Source organism: Phyllobates terribilis, unplaced genomic scaffold (genome assembly GCF_046119375.1).
Source record: "Phyllobates terribilis strain yellow unplaced genomic scaffold, ASM4611937v1 Scaffold_2__4_contigs__length_985480577, whole genome shotgun sequence".
NCBI classification, from domain to species: Eukaryota; Metazoa; Chordata; class Amphibia; order Anura; family Dendrobatidae; genus Phyllobates; species Phyllobates terribilis.
The window spans coordinates 289,097,860-289,122,831 of NW_027362762.1; the positions used below are offsets into that span (position 1 = coordinate 289,097,860).

The 24,972-nt window shown below is 42.1% G+C and overlaps 1 protein-coding gene across 1 annotated transcript in view; it reads right to left on the reverse strand.

The window, feature by feature from the left end:
• ABCC4 (ATP binding cassette subfamily C member 4 (PEL blood group)) overlaps window positions 1-24,972 on the reverse strand; it is a 311,731-nt gene that overhangs the window by 60,562 nt on the left and 226,197 nt on the right. Inside the window, exon 26 of the mRNA XM_073664144.1 lies at window positions 21,118-21,273. Coding sequence (XP_073520245.1) covers window positions 21,118-21,273 — 156 coding nt within the window. The remainder of the gene's footprint in view (window positions 1-21,117; window positions 21,274-24,972) is intronic.

The window sequence follows — 24,972 nt, forward strand, 5'->3', positions numbered from 1 at the left end:
AGGAAGACCAAGAGTCACCTCTGCTTCTGAGGATAAGTTTATCCGAGTCACCAGCCTCAGAAATCGCAGGTTAACAGCAGCTCAGATTAGAGACCAGGTCAATGCCACACAGATTTCTAGCAGCAGACATATCTCTACAACAACTGTTAAGAGGAGACTTTGTGCCGCAGGCCTTCATGGTAAAATAGCTGCTAGGAAACCTCTGCTAAGGACAGTCAACAAGCAGAAGAGACTTGTTTGGGCTAAAGAACACAAGGAATGGACATTAGACCAGTGGAAATCTGTGCTTTGGTCTGAGGAGTCCAAATTTGAGATCTTTGGTTCCAACCACCGTGCCTTTGTGCGACGCAGAAAAGGTGAACGGATGGACTCTACATGCCTGGTTCCCACCGTGAAGCATGGAGGAGGAGGTGTGATGGTGTGGGGGTGCTTTGCTGGTGATACTGTTTGGGGATTTATTAAAAATTGAAGGCATACTGAACCAGCATGGCTACAACAGCATCTTGCAGCGGCATGCTATTCCATCCGGTTTGCGTTTAGTTGGACCATCATTTATTTTTCAACAGGACAATGACCCCAAACACACCTCCAGGCTGTGTAAGGGCTATCTGACCAAGAGGGAGAGTGATGGGGTGCTACGCCAGATGACCTGGCCTCCACAGTCACCAGACCTGAACCCAATCGAGATGGTTTGGGGTGAGCTGGACCGCAGAGTGAAGGCAAAAGGGCTAACAAGTGCTAAGCATCTCTGGGAACTCCTTCAAGATTGTTGGAAGACCATTTCCGGTGACTACCTCTTGAAGCTCATCAAGAGAATGTCAAGAGTGTGCAAAGCAGTCACCAAAGCAAAAGGTGGCTACTTTGAAGAACCTAGAATATAAGACATATTTTCAGTTGTTTCACACTTTTTTGTTAAGTATATAATTCCACATGTGTTAATAGTTTTGATGCCTTCAGTGTGAATGTACAATTTTCATAGTCATGAAAATACAGAAAAATCTTTAAATGAGAAGGTGTGTCCAAAGTTTTGGTCAGTACTGTACGTCTCTTTGATTTGTCATCAATTTTCCTCAAGTGGCCACGTCCAGGGAGGTTGGCTACAGTCCCATAGATCTTACATTTCTGAATAATATGTGCAACTGTAGTCACAGGAACATCAAGCTGCTTGGAGATGGTCTTATAATCTTTACCTTTAACATGCTTGTCTATAATTTTCTTTCTAATCTCCTGAGACAACTCTTTCCTTTGCTTCCTCTGGTCCATGTTGAGTGTGGTACACACCATGTCACCAAACAGTACAGTGAGTATCTGTAGCCCTATATACAGGCCCACTGACTGATTACAAGATTGTAGACACATGTGATGCTAATTATTGGACACAACTTGATTTAACATGTCCATTTTGTCACATTATTTTCAGGGGTACCATCATTTCTGTCCAAGTCTATTTCATGAGTTTAATTTTTTTTTTAAATTCTGTGGAAGCAGGGTTGAAAAGCAATGTCTGACTTTCATTTGTTCATTTTCATAGATTTTTAATTTATTGTTACTTTTGTAAGATTCAAGTTATTTCTGTGACCATTGTGGGTTTTTCTTTCATTAAACAAGGGGTACCAACTATTTTGACCATGTGTGTATAATATCAGTCTGTGATAATGAATACTTTGGCCCGGATGCATTAAATGGAATCTGTCAGCAGGCTTTCAGGCTTTTGCTATGTAATCTGACAGCAGCCTGATGTAGGTACAGAGATCCTGATACCACTGATGTGTCACTTAGTTTACTGGGTGCTGCAGTTGTGACAGAATCACAGTTTTCTCTCCTGAATATCTAGCAGATCTCAGAATGCTGTGCTGAGTATTACTCCGCCTACACCACTGATTCACAGCTTTCTGTCAATATGTATCATACCCAGAAAGCTGCTAATCAGTGGTGGAGGCATGCCTAAACCAGGAGGAACTCGACACCTAGCCCTCTAGTGATAATATCCGACTGATACAACACTGATTGTATTGAAACGGCAACACAGCCTATTAAGTAACAAATTGCTGGAATCAGGGTCTCAGCCCCTATATCATGCTGCTCTCAGATTACATTGCAAAACCTGCTGACAGATTCCCTTTAAGACTGGCACCACTGTTAATGAGGGTCATGAAGAGATGAAGTTGGCGTATCTTATCAGTAGTGTGCATCTCCATGCGCTTCACCAAGAATGTCACTACAGAGACTAGAGTAACATTTCAAACATAAGAAATACGGCTGCTATTGATGAATTTGACAAGCGGGGGAATAGCCACCCCAATGTCCCACCACGGCAGCTCCTCAGCTGCATAGAACAGGCATGAAAATTACAAAAGCCATTATATTTTTGCACAACTTTGCAGTGTTCGAAACTGTTATGGCATTGGCCAAATAGTCCCTGGCCAATGCCTTGGCTGAGAATAAAGGTGCCAAAGGTGAGAAAGGGATCATGTATGTGCCAGGTGTATAGGTGTGTAGAGCTACTGGCAAAAGCACAGGGCCAAAGTGGCGTTCACTTTAAACTGTGGCATTAAAATGACAAGTATTAATAGGTCATGTTTCAGGAGATGTTCTTAGTTATGTAAGAATTTATGCTATGACACTTCTAAATAAAACAAATATGTTCATTGTTGTTTAATCTTGTAATTCACTGAAGTGTTTTCAGGCTGAATTAGTTGCATATTAAACACATTAGGAAATCCAATTGTCTTATTTCCTTTGTTACATCATGCCAAAGATTGCACCCCAGTGTTTTTCCAATTAGCCAGACTTCAATCAAAACCTGGGTAGCAACAGCAACAACATGACTCAATAAAGAGCTGGTAACCAGAGCAAAGCCTGAAAGAAATGTGGATTAATGTTACATCCACCTCCACTCGGGGTCATAGAAAGAATTTGTTTGGCTATTGCACAAAAGGGCTCATCCTCAAGGTAGCGCTTATATGGCTGCTTTAGTACCGAGTCTACGGCCACCATGCACGGACGTACTGCCTCCACTGGACTGTGTTAGTACAGAGAAGCAATGCTTCCAAGGAGATATATATATATATATATATATATAACTATATATCTATATATATATATATATATATATATATATATATATATATATATATATATATATATATATATATATATATATATATATATATATATATATATATATATATATGTTTGCATGGCACATTTTTCTTTACAGTCATACAAAATCTAACAGAAACAACTTCTGCGTGCACGTCTATGAAATGGAGTACAGTAGAGGGATCATGCCCCCCTTTCGTACATCTCCGACTTGTCAGTTTATGATTGGATATGCAGCTTTTTTCATAGAGTAATGTAATGATGTCTTTATAAGTGGTCTCAACACAAATACCATTTTTATAGCAGTTTTCGAGCTAAAGACAAGAAATGGATCATGCAGGAATGAAACATATACGTTCTTTCTATATACATGTATAGTTGCAGTGGTTGGCTCACAGTATGTGATGTGGGTTTTTAATGCAATTCTATAAGGATGCCTTCCTGTCTGAATGGGTGTTCTGGCACTACAATCACCAGGTCCCACAGTCTGAATGGGGCAGCTCTAAGCACACTCCACCACGGCAAAGTTCACAGCTCGCTGCAGTCATGCAGTGAGAATAAATGGGGGCTAGGTGATAAATATCCCTATAATTAGAACAAAATAGAATCAACGTATGAGTTTTGTCTAATAATATAAAGCACTACTCCAAATGCCTCTCTCTGGATGGTTTCACACACAGAAAATTAGTAAATTTAGAAAATATTAATAAGCTCTTTTTTTTTTTTTGCAACATTTTTTGGCGCTTTTTTTTTGTGTGTGCAAAAACACCATGGCCAGATGTTAGCTGAAAGCCAATTGGGAAATATGAAACTTATTACAAACAGTGTGTTATTTTTGTGGAGTTTTTCCACACTAGCATTGTGTCTTTGAGTCCTTGGTGTTTTTTTTCAATACACAGCATGCTTTAGGTATAGATTTTTTTTTACAGGCGTTTTCCCTCAAGCTTCTCTATAGAAAAAACAAAACTGTTTTTAAATCTACTTAGAATACTGCCCTTCTTGTTGACAGAGACGACAGCCTGCTCCGTCCTAACATCGCGTTCTACAATTCCCTGTTTACAACCCCTTTAAATCAATGGGAACAATGGGTAAATGAATAATGCTGGTGGTCTGTAATTAAAAACTAGGACACATACAGATGTGCTGAAACCTTAACAATACAGCCAACAGATGATTAGATTTTTCCATTTCATATTGTAGGATGTGTGCATACAGCATGAGAAGTGGCATTAATAGTTTACAATATAATCAGTCCTGTAAATGAATCATATTAGCACAATGTGTTCACAACACCAGCCTCTTCCATTTCACTTCCACTGATTTATTACTGTGAGAACAGCATGCCGTACAGCATCCAGAAAATGTCCTATACTTGTAGATCTCATGTGCAACATATGAAGCCATCCATCATTGGAATGAAGTGGTTTGCAAATGTTTGTCACTGATCTCAAAACAACACTTCATATAGTCCATCCCCGAAAACTCAGTGCTCTGCCACTGGGTAATAAAAGATATGAGATACCTTCTATATGTGTCTAGATATACTTCTCAAACAGAAAGGCTGTTAAACTGAGCCGAAACGCCGCTACAAAGGCTAAATAAAGTCCGCTTCATTTTGTAACGGGATTGGGTATGCTGCCTTTTTTTGGAGAAATACATATGAAGAGGTTCTTGATGGAGTCCCATAATGCCCTGCACCGATTGCAATTCTTAAAAGGGAATCTGTCACCACATTTGACCTATCTAAACTATTATATGGGCATACAGGCGATAGACTGCTGAAAAAGTGTCCTACCTGTATGCCTCATATCTGATGTCTTGTTGTGGATAAATCCTCTTATCACTTTATACAAGTGCATCTCACAACATTAGAATATCATCAAAAAGTTCATTTATTCCAGTTTTTCAATCCAAAAAGTGAAACTCATATACAGTATTAAATAGAGTCATTACAAACAGAGTGATCTATTTCAAGTGTTTATTTCTGTTAATGTTGATGATTATGGCTTACAACCAATGAAAACACAAAAGTCATTATCTCAGTCAATTTTGATAATTAACAAAAAACACCTGCAAAGACTTCCTAAGCATTTAAAAAGGTCCCTTAGTCTGTTTCAGTAGGCTCCAAAATCATGGGGAAGACTGCTGATTTGACAGATGTCCAGAAGGCCGTCATTGACACACTCCACAAGGTCCCAGAGTTCCAATTTTCATTTGGAAATCAAGGTCCCAGAGTCTGGAGGAAGAGTGGAGAGGCCACAATCCAAGCTGCTTGAGGTCTAGTGTGAAGTTTCCACAATCAGTGATGGTTTGGGGAGCCATGTAATTTTCTGGTGTATGTCAACTGTGTTTTATCAAGACCAAAGTCAGTGCAGCCGTCTACCAGGAAATTTTAGAGCACTTCATGCTTCCCTCTGCCGACAAGCTTTTTGGAGATGGAAATTTCATTCTCCAGCAGGACTTGGCACCTGTCCACACTGACAAAAGTACCAATACCTGGTTTAAAAACAACAGTATCACTGTGCTTGATTGGCCACAAACTCGCCTGACCTTAACCCCATAGAGAATCTATGGGGTATTGTCAAGAGGAAGATGAGAGGCACCAGACCCAACAATGCAGACGAGCTGAAGGCTGATATCAAAGCAACCTGGGCTTCCATAACACCTCAGCAGTGCCACAGGCTGATCGCCTCCATGCCACACCGCATTGATGCAGTAATTGATGCAAAAGGAGCCCGGACCAAGTATTGAGTGCATTTACTGAACATACATTTCAGTAGGCCAACATTTTGGATTTTAAGAACATTTTTCAAGCTGTTATAAAGTATTCTAATTCACTGAGATAATGACTTTTATGTTTTCATTGGCTGTAAGCCATAATCATCAACATTAACAGAAATAAACACTTGAAATAGATCACTCTGTTTGTAATGACTCTATATATGAGTTTCACTTTTTGCATTGAAGAACTGAAATCAATTCACTTTTTCATGATATTCTAACTTAGTGAGAAGCACCTGTATATGACCTCTTCCAGGCTTTGAGCAGGACGCTGCCAGGAAGATAACTCTACCTCCAGAGCTTATTATATATAGAAGACGGAGTTACCAGTGTAAGACATGTAATGGCCGCTCTCTGCTCTCCTGATCTCACTGCAGAGCTGTGTGTGATTATACCTGACATCTGAAGGTTCCTCTCAGCTTCCATCTCTCTGGCAGACAGGGTTGCAATATTGTTACAATTCAGCAGAGCTCAGAGAGCTGCAAAAAATTTGTTTTAGCTTTCACTGTGGGGTTTAAATGACATGATAACTTGGGTTTTTGATAATAACGCGAAATTAAATAGTTCTTATATTTTTCTACTTTTGACATATTAAAAACTTTACTTTTGAAAACAATTTCAATAATAAGGTTTTCCATTCTCCCCTAGTTTGCTGCTGCATCCTGCAGCTCCATTAATTGTCTATGGCAGGGGTCCTCAACCTTTCTTACCTTGAGAGACACATTTAGGTTTTCATATGGTCGCAAGCCACATTCTATCCTAAGAAGACGTAAAAGCCCCATGTGTGCCTCTTAGAAGATTATAATTCCCGAGTGCGCCCTTTCAAAGTAATAAAGCCAAATGCCCTGATATAAAGTAATAATGGCCTAAGCCACCACTTATAAAAGGAACTTATGCTCCGAGTCCCCTTTATAAAATAATAATGATCCATGTGTCCTCTTAAAAGTAATAATGCCTTAAAAAGTAATAATGACCTAAGTGCCGCTCATAAAGTAATAATGCCCTTCCAGTGTCCCTTTAAAAAGTAGTAATGCCCCTGGTGTATGCCAACACAGTTGAGAGTATTTCAAAGAAGGAATATTTTGGTGCGTTGCACTGCTGGCGAGGAATTCACTGGATTCAGAGACATAAGAATCAATTGCAGTTTATTCTCTACGAGTTTCTATGTTCAAACCGACATCTTCGTCAGGAGACCCATGATGTAAATGAAAAAGAAACAGTTTTCCAGCTCAAATACTTTACATTTTCAAAAAATGGTGCCAAGCCAACTAAAAACACCCATTGGGGGTATGGGCAGCATTTTTTTTGTCCGCTTAAATAAGATAAAATAGAAAAGTTATTAGTAATATATAAAAATACCCATTAAATGATGAAAAGTCATACAGTAAATGGTAATCAATAGAAAAAGCAAAAAAAGGATAATAAAAAATGTACAAAATAAAAAAAAAAATTAGGTTAAATAAAAAAATATATAATAGTACGTAGAGTAAAAAAAGAAAAGGATTTCCGAGGTTTCGCTACAGAGCATGAGGAGGGGTGTAGCCTCTTTGGCGCCATTTTTTTAAAATATAAATTATTTAAGCTGGAAAACAGTTTCTTTTGCATTTGTTTTGTGGTTATCCTGAGGAGGACGTCGGTACGACCTAGGAACGTGTAGAGAATACACTGCAATTGATTATTCGCCAGCAGAGCAATGCACCTGCATTATTTCTCTGAAATATATCTATGTTGGATTTCTACAACCAGCTGGAAGCAATAGCTTGATCAGTGTATTTAAAGTTTTCTAAGAGCCGTGACTCTCACAGAAACACAAGGTGAGCACAGAAAAACACTAAAACGCATGTCATCTGGTAAATGCGCTATGTGCGCTTTTTGTTCATTTTTAGTTCTTCATCACATTTGAGAGTGGCACTCACCTGAGCAGACAGCCATGGGCCACACATGAGGGGTATGTGAGCCACTGGTTGGTGACCCCTGGTTTATGGGAAAGATGATGCTAGCTGAGTGCAGTGCACGTGCGGACGCTACATTCAATTTCTTGTCGTGTTCAAGAAATCAGGTGAGAATGGGAAACATAAGACTGCGATTATGGCAATCAGAGGGGTTCAAGAAGTGGGACCCATACCAATCTAAAAACGGTGGATAGGTGACACTTTTGGTAGACTGGAATACCCATTTAATTAATTACACAAAGGCAAAAAATTATTTATGGATACATTTCATGTTAAATGAAACAAGAAATCAATTACCTGAATGTACTATAGTTTAATATGACTTTTACTGTCTCAGAAAGTCAAAATCTTAAATAAAATGATTATATGTGAGTGATTAGGATAGGTAATAGGATAGGCAATATTTTATGCAGACTTACCAATTTCTAATGTATGACTGAGGGACTCCCACTGTTTACTAGTATAAAAAATATTGGAATTAACTGAATTAACGCTCCAGATAAAAAGTACTGAAAGCATCATGATGGAGATAAACTAATCTGTAGCTTCTAATGCTGTATACCCTCATATTGGCAATAGTAAAAATTAGGTGAATTAAAAGGAATGATTTGTCAAAAAATTACCTATGGTTTAAATCATGTTTTTGTGTTACATACATTTTTTTTTATTTTGGCAATATTTTTTTTACGATCTTCATTAAAAAGACAAAACAAAATGAGTACTCTTGCAACTTCCACACTGGCCACTGGTGTTATTTTAGACTCACACTTTCTGTCTTTTCGGGAAGTGTTTTCAGCAGACTCCTTATCAGCAGAGGCAGGATTTCATTGACCGCTAACACCTTTATGTATAGCTGATAAAGCAGGATCTACCAATAATAATAGGTGATGTCACAGCTCTCCCTTCCTTCACAATTATCTTTGCACATGCTCAATAGATGCTTTCATATAAAAGATAGTGTCTGGGGCCGTTCATTCATTGCTGCTAATGTATATATGAATTTCCTGAAATAGGAAATTAAAAAAATCCCAAGGGGCCAGTCTGAAAATTGCAGGATTTCTCATTTTTATTTTTTACAGACTGTAATATAGAAAAAAAAATTTAAAAATAAATTTAACACAAAAACCTAATTTAAACAAAATGTCATTTTCAGCTTATATATTCCCGTTAAATGGCTGTTGTCTACCTTATTTATAGTCAACACCTAATTTCCATATAATATTTCTTATATAATAATCTCAGATGAAATCAGCATGTGTTACACTACTGAAGTACACTGCTAGAATCTATACTGAAATCCAAGAAACCCTGTCCTCTGTTGCTAAATCCAAAGTCAACCAGCTTGACAAAAAAGGCAGAGCTGATCAAATGTGGGCTTTTATTTAAGGGTTTTCCCATGAATAAAATACATTTTAATTAACAGATCTTGGAATAATAATAATTTCCACAATTGGTTATGTTAAAAAAAATGTTCCTGTGCTGAGATAATCTTATAAATGTGCCCCTGCTGTGTACTGTGTAATGGCTGTCTCTGACCGTACAGGAACATGGTCTGATCATACCACAGCTGCCGGGTATAGGAGGAAGCAAAAGAGTATACAGACAGGACAGTATGGGGTCACAGCTGATTCCTTCTGTGAGTAAAACATTTCACTGTTTTAATCAATGTTTTACCTCAAAGAAAGAATCAGCTGTGATCATAGTCAGATTATAATGAGGGCAATCTGGGCTACTGCCTGGGGCTCCGGGGGGCCCTTGAATTGCCCCCATTATAATTCGCAATCCCATGTTTTTTTGGTCACCCCCGTGGGCCCGCACCCGCAGGCGGCTTGAATGATGCTGAGCCCGCCCTGCTGCATGACTTCAGGCAGAGCGGACACAGCATACACAGCGCGGGCGGCCGGGCGCTTTTATTTAAAAGTAAGGTGCCCACTCACGCTATGCAGCCGCTCCTAGCCGGCCGCATGTTGTTAGGACGATCGCGCACTGACGCTGGGCCGCCCTGCCTCATGATGTCAGGCTGAGCAGGAATGGCCCGGCCTCCAGGATGTGTGAGCCGGGAGCGGGCGGTGTGCAGGGGGGAGACCCACCGGAGGCTGGTGCCGTACAGTGCCCTGAGAGGTAGGTGTGCACTGTGGTGTCCGCATGCTCTGGCTTGTAGTGCGCTCTGTCTTGTGATTTACACCTTCACTTCTTGCTTTTACTTTGGTGTCACGTGAACTGAGGTGTCCGGATCTCTGCTTGTGGGAAGGTAATGGAAGCAGTCATTAGTTGCACCTGAGCGCAGGTGGTGTCTATTCACTGACAGCAGCAGAGGTCTCACACAATGGACATGGCTGACACTGACAGGGGGTGTACTTTATTATCTCTGCTCAATAAAAGAAAGTGCCATTTTTGCAAGAATCTCACAATCCGATTTTTTTGTCATTTGCAATGAAAATACAAAACCCTGTGTGCTGTGCCAGGAAGTGTTGTCATAGGGTCTGAATAGTGTATTGTATGGCCCGTGTGTGTATCTATCAGATCCAGCCTCCGCGGAGCAGCAGAGCGCACACGCAGCCACCGTGCTCTGCCGGCGCCAGGAGATGAGAGAAACGATCAGGCATGCTGGGGAGCGACATGTCCAAGCGATGGTCGTGTGTGGTCACTAAGGCTGAAGCTAAACAGGGATGTGTAAGGTGTAGGTGCGACCCCAATCTCTCTTATCACCCCCAGATCTGTCTCATGGTCACAATTTTATTTATTTTATTTGCATGTTTTTAAAACACAAACAATTATTGTGCTACAGAATTAAAGGGATCCTGTCATCAGAAATAACGCTATTAACCTGCATATATGATGGTTACATGGCAGGTTAACAGCGTTATTATGCTGCCCAGCAGCTGAGTGCAGCGGGGAGGAAATTAACTTTATTCTCCTCGCCAGTATTTGGTTTCAGTCATGGGGGCGGGACGGTGCCGGTTCGTTCACCACTCTGAGTATACAGCGCGGCTGCTGTAACCGTGCCTTCAGCACTGACTGACATTGGCTCTACAGGCCGGCTGTCAGTCAGAGCCGGGGTTACATCGGCTGCTCTGTATTCTCAAAGCAATGCCTGAACCGGCGCCGGGTCAGAGCCCATTACAGAAACCGAATGCTCCCCCCATCCGGCTCCCCTATCCCGGTGTATGCTCCCCATCCTGGTATATGCTCCCCCATCCGGCTCCCCTATCCCGGTGTATGCTCCCCCATCTGGCTCCCCTATCCCGGTGTATGCTCCCCCATCTGGCTCCCCTATCCCGGTGTATGCTCCCCCATCCTAGTATATGCTCCCGCATCCGGCTCCCCTATCCCGGTGTATGCTCCCCCATCCTGGTATATGCTCCCCCATCCGGCTCCCCTATCCCGGTGTATGCTCCCCCATCCGGCTCCCCTATCCCGGTGAATGCTCCCCCATCCGGCTCCCCTATCCCGGTGTATGCTCCCCCATCCTGGTATATGCTCCCCCATTCGGCCTGTTCTGCTGTTCTTCCGACGAGGCTGGATGAGTGTGGTGCCAAAGTTCGCGCCTGAGCATAGCGTGATCTCCGGCGCCATTTTCTTGAAGACAAATTTGCACACAGTGTCTTCAACAAAATAGCGCTATAGATCGAGGTATGTGTCTTAATAGAGCCAGAGATAGCGGTATGCGGTCAGCTCTTACACATACCGCATTACAATCCTTTATCCTCGTCCTCCTGCCTCTCACCTGTAAAAGCTGAAGTGTTCTTCTGTCTCTGGCCAGACTGCGCAGGCACATTGCGTGCACAGTCTACAGAGGCTTCGAACAGATGGACACATCTCCGATTATACTATAGATACCAGTCATGTATTCTCATATACACTGTATAGGGCCGTACCTAGGGGAAGAGGAGGGGCATGTGACCGGGGTACAGCAGTCAGAAGGGTGCCTTTGGGCCACCTCATGCCGCGGTCAGAGGTGTCTCCCAGGCAGCTGCATGTTCCTGCCCCGAGTGGGATTCAACCATTCTCTGAGCTGGCTGTGGAACCAACAGTCCATCAGAGAAGGGAGCTATGTACGGGCTCATATTGTGTGTGTGTATATAGGAGACTATGTGGGGGCTCATACTGTATGTAGGAGGCTATGCAGGGGCTCATACTGTATATAGGGAACTATGTGGGGCTCATACTGTATCTAGGAGGCTATGTGGGGGCCCATACTGTATATAGGAGGCTATTTAGGGGCTCATACTGTATATAGTGTAATGCACACGCCCGGACTGACTGGCGTGTGCGTGTTTAGTGGTTCCACTGTGCCATGAACCGGAGAGTGCCTGGAGGGTCGTAACTAAGTATCTGCTCGATCTGACCAAGGTCGCACGACGGCATACGACGCCAGTGCACCAGGGAGGAACCGAGCAGAGGGACCAGGGTCTACTCCAGGTCAGACTCCGGACATGGCTGTTGACCCACACCGGGGAATACAGGAACAGGCAGGCTAGAGCGCAGGCTGGGTAGGGTCCAGTACAGACTGGGAGACGAGTTCAGAGTCGCAGATGCGGTAATCAAACAGAGTAAAGCGAAACCGCAGGTGCGGTAGACAAGGCTGAGCAGAGCGAAACCGCAGACGCGGTAGACAGGGCTGACCAGAGCGAAACCGCAGACGCGGTGGACATGGCTGAGCAGAGCGAAACCGCAGACGCGGTGGACAAGGCTGAGCAGAGCGAAACCGCAGACGCGGTGGACAAGGCTGAGCAGAGCGAAACCGCAGACGAGGTGTACAAGGCTCAGCAGAGCGAAACCGCAGACGCGGTGGACAAGGCTGAGCAGAGCGAAACCGCAGACGCGGTGGACAGGGCTGAGATAAATTGCCGAAGGGGTAAACAAAGACAAAGCAAAAGGGATAGGGCTCTGTTCACACGGAACAGAAAGAAAGGCAGAACCAGATACACACTAGATACTTGCAAAGAAGTAGCGAGAGGACTCCAACTCACAAACGGAAGTACAGCGACAACGAGAAGGTGCAGGTTCAGACAACGCAGGAAAAGGGAAGGGACGGACATAGAGACGAAACAGGTAAAAGGTAAGGAGACAGTTCAGACAGGAACTGTAACTGCAACAAAATACAGGAACGAGCCAAGGCAAAGACAAGTGCTGGTTTAGACAAAGCAGGAGAAAGGGAAGGTACGGACATAGAAAGAAACAGGAAGCAGGTTAGGAGACAGTTCAGACAGGAACTGTACTGCAACAAATACAGGAACGAGCCTGGGTATGCGGCCCCCAGAGGGCAAGACGAACAGGCTAAGAGCGTGTTCAGACTGGTCTGGAAATACAGCCTCCAGGAAGGCGGACAGACAACAGGCTAGAGTGCACAGACAGGACACAGTTCAGACACGGGAACTGATATCGATAGACAGGAAACATAGACAGGACCTGGCATGTCAGCGACCAGAAGCCAACTGACAGCACAAGATGCTCAAGCAAGGATTCCAAGGAGGAGCTAGGTTAAATACCAGGTGACAGACAGCAATAGGCTGAGGACGCATCAGGGGAGTGTCAGCAGCAGCTACAAGAAACAGGAAGTTCAGCGGGCGTCGCCCTAAGCAGCAAGAGCAAAGCAGACAACATGGAAAGAAGCCAGAGTGGCAGTCTGGACTGGAGATCAAGTGCGCGCTCTTGCACAGTGGGAGATGGACCACTATGCAAGGACACCGCCAGGTATGTTACATATAGGAGGCTATTTAGGGGCTCATACTGTATATAGGAGGCTATTTATGGGCTCATACTGTATATAGGAGGCTATTTAGGGGCTTATACTGTATATGGGAGGCTATTTAGGGGCTCATACTGTATATAGGAGGCTATTTAGGGGCTCATACTGTATATAGGAGGCTATGTGGGGCTTATACTGTGCATAGGGAGTTATGTGGGGGCTCATATTGTATACAGAGGGATGTTAGCATACTTAACTCTGCTCAATATTAAGTCATACAATTAATATAATTTTTTTATTATTTTATTAATATTAATATTGAGCAGAATTAATTTCAGCCTATTGGTTCGGCCTCCACAGCAGTCATGGTCTCTCATGTGGCCCCTCGGGAACATTAAACTCCCACCCTGCTCTACTATATAGAGTATGCTATGATAATAGATTTCCTAAAGGAGAAAAAACATGGCGCTATCTAAGCGTAGTAAGATTTGATCAATTAAAGGGTGAGTATCTATAGGAAACTGCTCACCTGCAACAACTCCCGCTTGTAGTATGGATGAATTTGCAAAAGACTGGGGCCGACCAGGTGAGGTGGATTGAACCCTGAGACAGGAGTATCCCACAACGAGAATGCAAAAAGGGAGAACCAGGTGATGGCGCTGTCTTTGCCACCAGGTGGCAAAGACAGCGCCATCACCTGGTTCTCCCTTTGGGCATATATAGTGCTATGTTATGTATAGGATTGTACATAATGCAAAAAAATTCCCGGCATTTTCCGTCTATAGATGTGATCAGAACATCTGTGTGTTACTCATATGACCTATGACGTGATCAATCAATGAGGATCATGTGACATGTCATGTGATACATCGGGTATCTGGGAAGGGGGGGCCCATGCCTTCTAAACTGCCCGGGGTCCTGGCTACTCTTAATCCACCCCTGGCTTTGATCCTCTGTTGTAATGTCTGTGTACTCTTTTACTTTTTCCTCTGCCCAGGAGCTGTGGTATGATCAGACCATGTTCCGTACACGGTCAGACACAGCCATTACACAGTACACAGCAGGGGCACATTTATAAGATTATCTCAGCACAGGGACATTTTTTTAAACACATCAAATTTGTGGAACTTATTATTATTCAAAGATCTATTGATTAAAATGTTGATTAAAATTAACTTTGTTAGTGGGAAAACCCTTTTAAGGATAAAGGGCAGATGGAGGATCCACAGAAGAAAATATATACTCAAAAATAAGAAAAATTACATGTTTAGAGCTGAATTTTCAGTGTAATTGTAATAAACTATAAATTAAAAGTAAAAAAAAATCCCAAAATTGCAGAATCTACAAGTAAGTTTGTTTCTTAAGTACTTCCTAACCCTTCCACACAACAAGACCTCTAAACCGTCTGTCTGAACCGAACACATAAAGCGTATTGTTCACTTACAAAAGGAAAAAAAATTTAAGTCTGTGTAGGGTCTTCTTTGGAAATGAAAAGGTCACTACTAGCTCTGGTGAGCAGCTGCACTGTGTTAATGAAGCCTTCAATGTGCAGAAACAAAGCTCTGTCCTGGGCTACAAAGCATTTATACTTCTCCGCACAACTTTGCCCATTGACTTTTGCTTTGGCTATGCAAAAAGGGTAATTAATCAGCTCTCCTAAAATCCTTTTGTTTCTAACACTATACACCTCACATCCCCAAGGCACCATATATCACACTAACAGGAATGAGACAGAACACCTGAAAGCACCTGCATTATAGCGTAGATATAAATATATTCGGTCAACATAAGGCACAAATATTGGGCATATTTACTGATACAGTCTTATTCTTTCCTGTATTTCACAATAAACGACATAATGCTTTCTTCCGTACCAGAGATCCGCTGCCTCGAAGTAAAGCAGTATGTTTGGTATGACCGGCGACAGGAAACGCGTCGGGAGTGGTGTCCTATATACAGCTGGTGGCTGAGGTTATTTGAGGCCCGGATCTGAGATGTATTACCAACCTGTATGATCTTTTAGATTATTTTGTAATAAATTGAGGATTTTAATTATTTTTGGGAGTCACCAAAATTCTTTTCAACAATGAAAATACCCCTATTTGTTTATGGAAGTGTATGTTTTAATACCGGTGGCAGGTATCTTGTTGCACTTATGATCCTTGTGATTTTTTATATTTGGTATATTTTAGCTATTCATTAGTAAAGGTTATGTTTTAACTTTTTTCACCACTTTTTTGCTTGTTTGCCTCGGAGTAACCCTCGACTGCCCTGTCCTTCAAACCGCACATCCAAACTCTCCACCTCCTGTTGCCTCCAACTCAAAAATATTTCCAGAATCCGTCCTTTCCTCAACCTTCAATCTACTAAAATGCTTGTGTATGCCCTCATCATCTTCCGCCTTGACTACTGCAAAATCCTCCTTTGTGGCCTTCCTACTAACACTCTCGCACATCTCCAGTCCATTCTTAACTCTGCTGCCCGACTAATTCATCTCTCTCCTCGCTACTACTCCACTTCTCCCCTCTGAAAATCTCTTCACTGGCTCCCAATTACCCAGCCTATCCAGTTCAAACTACTAACACTCACCTACAAAGCCATCCATAACCTGTCTCCTCTGTATATCTCTGAACTAATCTCCCGATATCTTGCCTCATCTAATCTCCTGTCCTCCTAAGACCTCCTTCTGTCCTCCACACTTATTTGTTCCTCACCCAATCGACTTCTCCTAAATATCCCCCATCCTCTGGAATTTTGTGCCCCAACACATCCAATTAGCCACCACATTCGGATCCTTCAGATGGAACTTGAAAACCCATCTCTTCAAGAAAGCTTACAACCTGCAATGACCACGCTGCCACCTCAACACTACCGGAGCTGCCACCTCACCAACAGAGGAGCTACTGCAACCCCCCAACCTACTGTCTCCTTCCCCACCATCCAGTAGAATGTAAGCCCGCAAGGGCAGGGTCATCTTCCCTCTGCACCAGTCTATCATTATTAGTTAGTTTACTGTAAGTGATACCTGTATTTTGTATGTAATCCCTCCTCATGTACAGCACCATGGAATCAATGGTGCTATATAAATAAATAATAATAATTCTTATACAAGGCAAACTTGGACTAGACAATGTCATTCACACATCAGTATTTTTGCACAAGTGTTTGTATATCAAAGCCAGGAGTGGAACTTACGGAAAAAAAAAACTATAATTGAAAGATTGACACTTGCTCTGTGTGTTGGAGACACTCCTAGTTTTGGCATACAAATACTGATGAAATAATGATGCAAAACTACTGACATGTGAATGAGGCCTTATTGGCTGCAATGGAACATCAGTGCTGCAGAGCTGAACCCAGGGAGGATAATTAAAGGACAGTTTGCTCTTTTAAAACAAACTACAGCAGGGAAGCTGGGTTTTCCAAAACTAGAAAACCCCTTGAAAGTCTAACTACCAATTAAGGCAGCAGAATGTCTGGGTCTGCCTCCAACTTCTCCCTACTGCTCCCCTCTCTATCAGCAGCTGTCATTTCCTATCTCAGTAATGTCTGTATTCACTGAATATGGATTTTACTTTGAATAGAAAATGAAAGGGGTTGTCCTCTACTAGGATAACCCTTTCTTGATCTAAATGTTTGGCGCCGATAAAATCAAAACACTTATACTCATCTCCTGTGCCGTCGCGGTTTCAGCAGTGTCAGCACTCACGTCTGCGGGGATTTCGTCCGGTTGATATGACATGTGAGCCTGGCGACCAATCAGCGCTGGCATCACTGTCTCCACCTTTGGAAAAGTCGAACATCAAAAGGAAAAGAGAGCAGCCACAGTCCTGACTTCCTCTTGATGTTCGATTTGTCCGAAGGCGGGGCAAGTGATGCCAGCGCTGATTGGTCGCCAGGCTCACATGTCATATCAACCGCACGAGAGCCCCGGGGATGTGAGTGCCGACACCGCTGGAACCACAACTGCGCGGCAGGTGAGTATAGATGTTTTTTTAGTGATGAGCGAGTATGTTCTGTTAACCCTTTCGGTAAGCATGCTCGGGTGCTCGCCGAGTATTTTCAGCGGTGCTCAGTGTTGTTTTCGTCACTCATACATGTGAGGAATGCATGTTTCTTAGGCATTCCTCACATGTATTAAAGCTGTCAAACAGTCGCAAATTATGAGCACTGAGTGACGAAAACATAACACCCGAGCATGCTGAAGATACTCGGCGAGCACCCAAGCATGCTCACCGAAAGGGTTAACAGAACATACTCGCTCATCACTAGTGTTTTTATTTTATCAGGGCCAAGCATGGGGTCTAAGAAGGCGTTGTCTTTAATGGTCAGTCCTGAAGGAGAAAAAAGCAGATTTCTCTGATAAGATATATTACAAAGTTTCATATTTCCATAGGTACTATTCATTTATGAAAAAAATAAAATAAAATGAATTACTGTTTAACCCCTTAGCGCCAAAGCTAATATTCACTTTCCTGACCAGAAAAAATGTTTCAAATCTGACGTGTCACTCTATGTGGTAACAACTTTGGATGGCTTCATCCAAGCCCAGTGATTTAGAGCTCGTTTGTTTTAGTGGTAAGTTTCAGTCGATATGATTTGCATTTATTCCCGAAAACATCTAAATTTTGACAAAAATGTAAAAAAATTGTTTTTTAAATTGTAATTTTTATGTCAATAAAACAGATAGCACACATAAAAAAGTTAACAAGCAGCATTTACCATAAGTCAGTATCAGCATCATTTTTTAAATCATCCTTTTATTTTCTTAGGATGTTAAATGGGTTAAAAGTTTAGCAGCAATTTTTAGTTTTTTCAATTAAATTTACAAAACCTTATTTTTAAGGACCACTTCACTCTTGAAGCGTCTTCGAAAGGCTTATATCTCAGAAAATACAAACAATTTTCCATTTTAAAAACTGCACCCCTCAAGTTTTACAAAGGTTCATTCAGAGTTTGTTAACCCTTCAGGTACTTCGTAGGTATAAACGCAAAATAAAATTTTATGATAGTTTTTTTTTTCACAAATGGTAATATTTTCACCTCATATGTGGCTAGAAACTACACGGAAGGGCTCGGAAGGGAAGGAACACTACTTGTCTTTTGGAGCACAAATTTGGCTGGAATAGATTATGGACACCACGTCACATTTGAAGAGCCGCTAAGATGACAAAATAACAGAAACCGCCCATTTTAGAAACTACACCCAGTAAAGAATTCATCTATGGGTGCAGTGAGCAGTTTGAACCCATAGGAGGCATTTAGTATCTCAGTACACCTGCAAGATGGCTCCCAGCTAAATGCTGGGAGGCATCTTGTATTAAAGAATCCCTCCCCTTTAGGGAGTCGCTGAAGCAACAACATCCATTAGTGTGTAGTTTCTCCTACCAGTGAGTTGTTAGGTCCCCTGGTACCAGTGCGGCCAGTGCATGAACGTTGTTCCCTGGGCCTGGTGCTGCCACTCCTGTTCCTGAAATTCCCTGGTCCTGGTGCGGCCAGTGCCTGAACATTGTCCACTGGTCCTGGTGTGGCCAGTCCTGTTCCTCTGGTCCATGTGCGACCAAGGCCTGAACCTGCTCTCTTAATCCACGTGCATCCTGAGCCTTAAACCTCTTCCCACCTGTCCACATGTTCCCGGTCTACTAAAACCAGTCTCCAAATTAGCAAGAAGTAATTAGTCTGAATGGTGCCCTTGTCCTTAATTAGTATCAGCTAACCTGACTCCTGGGGTCAGCAGCTGCAGTACCGGCTTCTACCCAGGAGTGGTACATGGCGGCTACCTGCAGCCCAGCCTATGTCTACCATCTGGAGCTTCAGTGAACACCAGATAGCCGCTTAACTATGCCCTTTCCTAAACAGGCCTGGCTCTGTGGCACAGTGGGTCCACAAATCCACATGCGTCTCCATTGGGTGTAACATTATCCTTTTTGACAAGAGGTAAACTGAGACAGTGGACTCAATTTTTTTTTATACAATTTCTCACAAACGTGGCAACTTCCTATAAGTGATCAGAAACCAATGTTTGGGAACAGGGCTCAGAAGGGAATAAGCACAATTTGACTCTGGTAATACAATTTTGGTTGGAATAGATTATGGGCACCATGTCAATTTAGGAGAGCCTCTGAGAGGCCAAAACAACAGAGAATGTACTCCATTTGTTTAATTGTACCCCTTAATGAATTCATCTTATGGTGTGGTGAACATTTTGAACCCACATGTGCTTTGCACAAAAAGTAAACGCTAGGTCGTGGAAATGATAGGCAACACTTTTTTTCTATAGAAATGTTGCTTTATCCCCAATTTTTTAATTTTTGCAAGGGGTAGTAGGAGGAAATGGAGCCCATATTTTGTTATGCAATATCTCCTGAACGCAGCAATGCCCCATATGTGCTCATAATCTACTGTTTGGGCACATGGCAGAAATCGGAAAGGAAAGGTGCGTTATTTGCCATTGGGAACTCAATTTTGGTTAGTATAGATTGTTTGAACCATGTCGTATTTACGGAGCCCTTGAAGTGCCAAATCTGTAGTTGAAGTTTTCAGTGATTTCATTATTCTTTCCATAGGAACTTTTGATCAGGTTTTATTCCACTTTTTGTGAGGTGGCATGATGAAAAAACAGCGTTTTTTGCCCAGTTTTTCATTTGTTTACTGCACAGGTTAAATAGTGTAACAGTATTATAGTAAAAGTCTTTCTGAATGCATTAATACGAAATAAAAGAGTATTTATTTGTGTTTGTTTTTACATAACAAATGCGTTTTTATTTTTCATTCATAATTTTGTGGGGGTGGGTAACATTTTTTTTTCTTTTTTTCGCCTTTTTGCTTAGTCTCTATATGGGACTTGAACACTGAATACTCTGAAGATTGCTCTGATACACTGCGATACTCATGTATTATTCCTGTAAGTTTTACACTAGCAGGCCACAATATCTGGCAGTTGTATAAGTCATTGTCTGAGTTCCAATAGCCATGGCTGTCACTCGCACACCATGATCGCACCACGGGGGTGCCGATGGGGCCCTATCCCTCTCACAATGATCTGGATGTTATGGTTGCTATTGATCATGGCAACTAGAGGTCTGAACAGCCAGGAACAGTGCTGGCACCATTCTTGGGATGTTGCTACATTGAGATCGGCAGTTAGCTAGGCCAACCTCTGATATCGTATATATGTATGGGAGGCGTGAACAATTTTCTTGACACAAATATTGATCCAGCATGTTTGATTTCAGGCTATAAAACATCTGTCAGTGCTTTTAATGTTGCTGATCTCTGTGTAAACTTGCATATACTTGTGCTGTTAAATTACTTTTTTTTTTTTTTTTTGCAGGAAGAAGAAAAGCGCTGAAAGCAGATCAGTCAGGTCGAAGATGCTGCCTGACCTGAGCGTGAACAGATAAGGCTTTCAATCATACTGATACAGCCCACTGGCCAACTCTGGCACAGCTCAAAGCGACCAATAAAGACAACAGGAGACCCTGGAAGTCATGCACCTCCTGACCAAATTCTCCATGTATTTCTATTGTAGAAGAAGGTTCACTCAAAGTCACTCAAAAAGAAGTCTCACAAACCACAATGAAGACATACCTGGGGTATAATGGACATTCTCTTCCTCAAATCATGTAGGCCTAAGTCTGATGTCAAAATTTTATCAATCCAAATTTTTCCTTCAGGTTCAGCAAGACGGAATAAAGCAGCAATGAGGGAACTCTTTCCAGCTCCAGTTCTTCCCACTATTCCAACCTGAAAAGCAGTTAGGAAATTATCCTAAAAAACAACAGCAATGTACACAGATGTATTTTTGTCTACGGGTTGTATATGTTATTGGTACACTCTTGTTCATGCGCTGTATCTGGTATTGGTAGACCCTTATCTATGAGTTGTATCTGGTATTGGTAAACCCTTATCTATGGACTGTATCTGGTATTGGTACATCCTTATCTATGGGCTGTATCTGGTATTGGTACACCCTTGTCTATGGGCTGTATCTGGTATTGGTACACCCTTGTCTATGGGCTGCATCTGGTATTGGTACACCCTTGTCTATGGACTGTATCTGGTATTGGTACACCCTTATCTATGGGCTGTATCTTGTATTGGTACACCCTTGTCTATGGGCTGTATCTGGTATTGGTACACCCTTATCTATGAGTTGTATCTGGTATTGGTACACCCTTATCTATGGGCTGTATCTGGTATTGGTACACCCTTGTCTATGGGCTGTATCTGGTATTGGTACACCCTTGTCTATGGGCTGTATCTGGTATTGGTACACCCTTGTCTATGGGCTGCATCTGGTATTGGTACACCCTTATCTATGAGCTGTATCTGGTATTGGTACATCCTTATCTATGGACTGTATCTGGTATTGGTACATCCTTATCTATGGGCTGTATCTGGTATTGGTACACCCTTGTCTATCGACTGTATCTGGTATTGGTACATCCTTATCTATGGGCTGTATCTGGTATTGGTACATCCTTATCTATGGGCTGTATCTGCTATTGGTACACCCTTATCTATGGGCTGTATCTGGTATTGGTACATCCTTATCTATGGGCTGTATCTGGTATTGGTACATCCTTATCTATGGGCTGTATCTGGTATTGGTACACCCTTGTCTATGGACTGTATCTGGTATTGGTACATCCTTATCTATGGGCTGTATCTGGTATTGGTACATCCTTATCTATGGGCTGTATCTGCTATTGGTACACCCTTATCTATGGGCTGTATCTGGTATTGGTACATCCTTATCTATGGGCTGTATCTGGTATTGGTACACCCTTATCTATGGGCTGTATCTGGTATTGGTACATCGTTATCTATGGGCTGTATCTGGTATTGGTACACCCTTATCTATGGGCTGTATCTGGTATTGGTACACCCTTATCTATGGGCTGTATCTGGTATTGGTACATCCTTATCTATGGGCTGTATCTGGTATTGGTACACCCTTATCTATGGGCTGTATCTGGTATTGGTACACCCTTATCTATGGGCTGTATCTCGTATTGGTACACCCTTATCTATGGGCTGTATCTGGTATTGGTACACCCTTATCTATGAGTTGTATCTGGTATTGGTACACCCTTATCTATGGGCTGTATCTGGTATTGGTACACCCTTGTCTATGGACTGTATCTGGTATTGGTACATCCTTATCTATGGGCTGTATCTGGTATTGGTACATCCTTATCTATGGGCTGTATCTGCTATTGGTACACCCTTGTCTATGGACTGTATCTGGTATTGGTACATCCTTATCTATGGGCTGTATCTGGTATTGGTACATCCTTATCTATGGGCTGTATCTCGTATTGGTACACCCTTATCTATGGGCTGTATCTGGTATTGGTACACCCTTATCTATGGGCTGTATCTGGTATTGGTACACCCTTATCTATGGGCTGTATCTGGTATTGGTACACCCTTATCTATGGGCTGTATCTGGTATTGGTACATCCTTATCTATGGGCTGTATCTGGTATTGGTACACCCTTATCTATGGGCTGTATCTGGTATTGGTACACCCTTGTCTATGGACTGTATCTGGTATTGGTACATCCTTATCTATGGACTGTATGTGGTATTGGTACATCCTTATCTATGGGCTGTATCTGGTATTGGTACACCCTTATCTATGGGCTGTATCTGGTATTGGTACATCCTTATCTATGGGCTGTATCTGCTATTGGTACACCCTTGTCTATGGACTGTATCTGGTATTGGTACATCCTTATCTATGGGCTGTATCTGGTATTGGTACATCCTTATCTATGGGCTGTATCTCGTATTGGTACACCCTTATCTATGGGCTGTATCTGGTATTGGTACACCCTTATCTATGGGCTGTATCTGGTATTGGTACACCCTTATCTATGGGCTGTATCTGGTATTGGTACATCCTTATCTATGGGCTGTATCTCGTATTGGTACACCCTTATCTATGGGCTGTATCTGGTATTGGTACACCCTTGTCTATGGACTGTATCTGGTATTGGTACATCCTTATCTATGGACTGTATGTGGTATTGGTACATCCTTATCTATGGGCTGTATCTGGTATTGGTACACCCTTATCTATGGGCTGTATCTGGTATTGGTACATCCTTATCTATGGGCTGTATCTGGTATTGGTACACCCTTACCTATGGGCTGTATCTGGTATTGGTACACCCTTATCTATGGGCTGTATCTGGTATTGGTACACCCTTATCTATGGGCTGTATCTGGTATTGGTACACCCTTATCTATGGGCTGTATCTGGTATTGGTACACCCTTATCTATGGGTTGTATCTGGTACTGTTACACCTTTATTTATGGGTCGTATCTGGTATTGGTACACCTTTATTTATGGGTTGCATCTGGTATTGGTACCCCTTAATTTATGGATTGTATCTGATATTGGTACATTCTTGGTCTATGGGCTGTATCTGATATTGGTACATTCTTGGTTTATGGGCTGTATCTGGTATTGGTACACCCTTGTCTATGGGCTGTATCTGATATTGGTACATTCTTGGTCTATGGGGTGTATCTGGTATTGGTACACCCTTATCTATGGACTGTATGTGGTATTGGTACATCCTTATCTATGGGCTGTATCTGGTATTGGTACACCCTTATCTATGGACTGTATCTGGTATTGGTACATCCTTATCTATGGGCTGTATCTGGTATTGGTACACCCTTATCTATGGGTTGTATCTGGTATTGGTACACCCTTATCTATGGACTGTATCTGGTATTGGTACATCCTTATCTATGGGCTGTATCTGGTATTGGTACACCCTTATCTAAGGGTTGTATCTGGTATTGTTACATCTTTATTTATGGGTCGTATCTGGTATTGGTACACCTTTATTTATGGGTTGTATCTGGTATTGGTACACCTTAATTTATGGATTCTATCTGATATTGGTATATTCTTGGTCTATGGTCTGTATCTGATATTGGTACATTCTTGGTCTATGGGTTGTATCTGGTATTGGTACACCCTTGTCTATGGGCTGTATCTGGTATTGGTACACCCTTGGTCTAAGGGCTCTATCTGGTGTTGGTACAACCTTTCTATGGTTTGTATCTGGTATAGGTACACGCTTGTCTACAGGGTATACATACACTATATAAAAAGACACATATGCATGTTTTTCTCAATATCTGACATGAAATCAGAATAAACCTTTCCCGTTTTAGGTCAATTAGGATTACCATAATTTTTAATATTTGCCAAATGCCAGAATAAGGAGAGAGAGAATGTTTTAAGGTATTTGTATTACTTACAGCAAAGTCAAAAGTTTACATGCACTAAGATTACTATGCCTTTAAACAATTCTGGACTGCCCATGTGATGATGTCATGTATTTGAAAGCTTCTGATAGGTTTTTGCATATGTGTCTTTTTATATACTGTATGTAAACTTCTAGTTTCAACTGTAT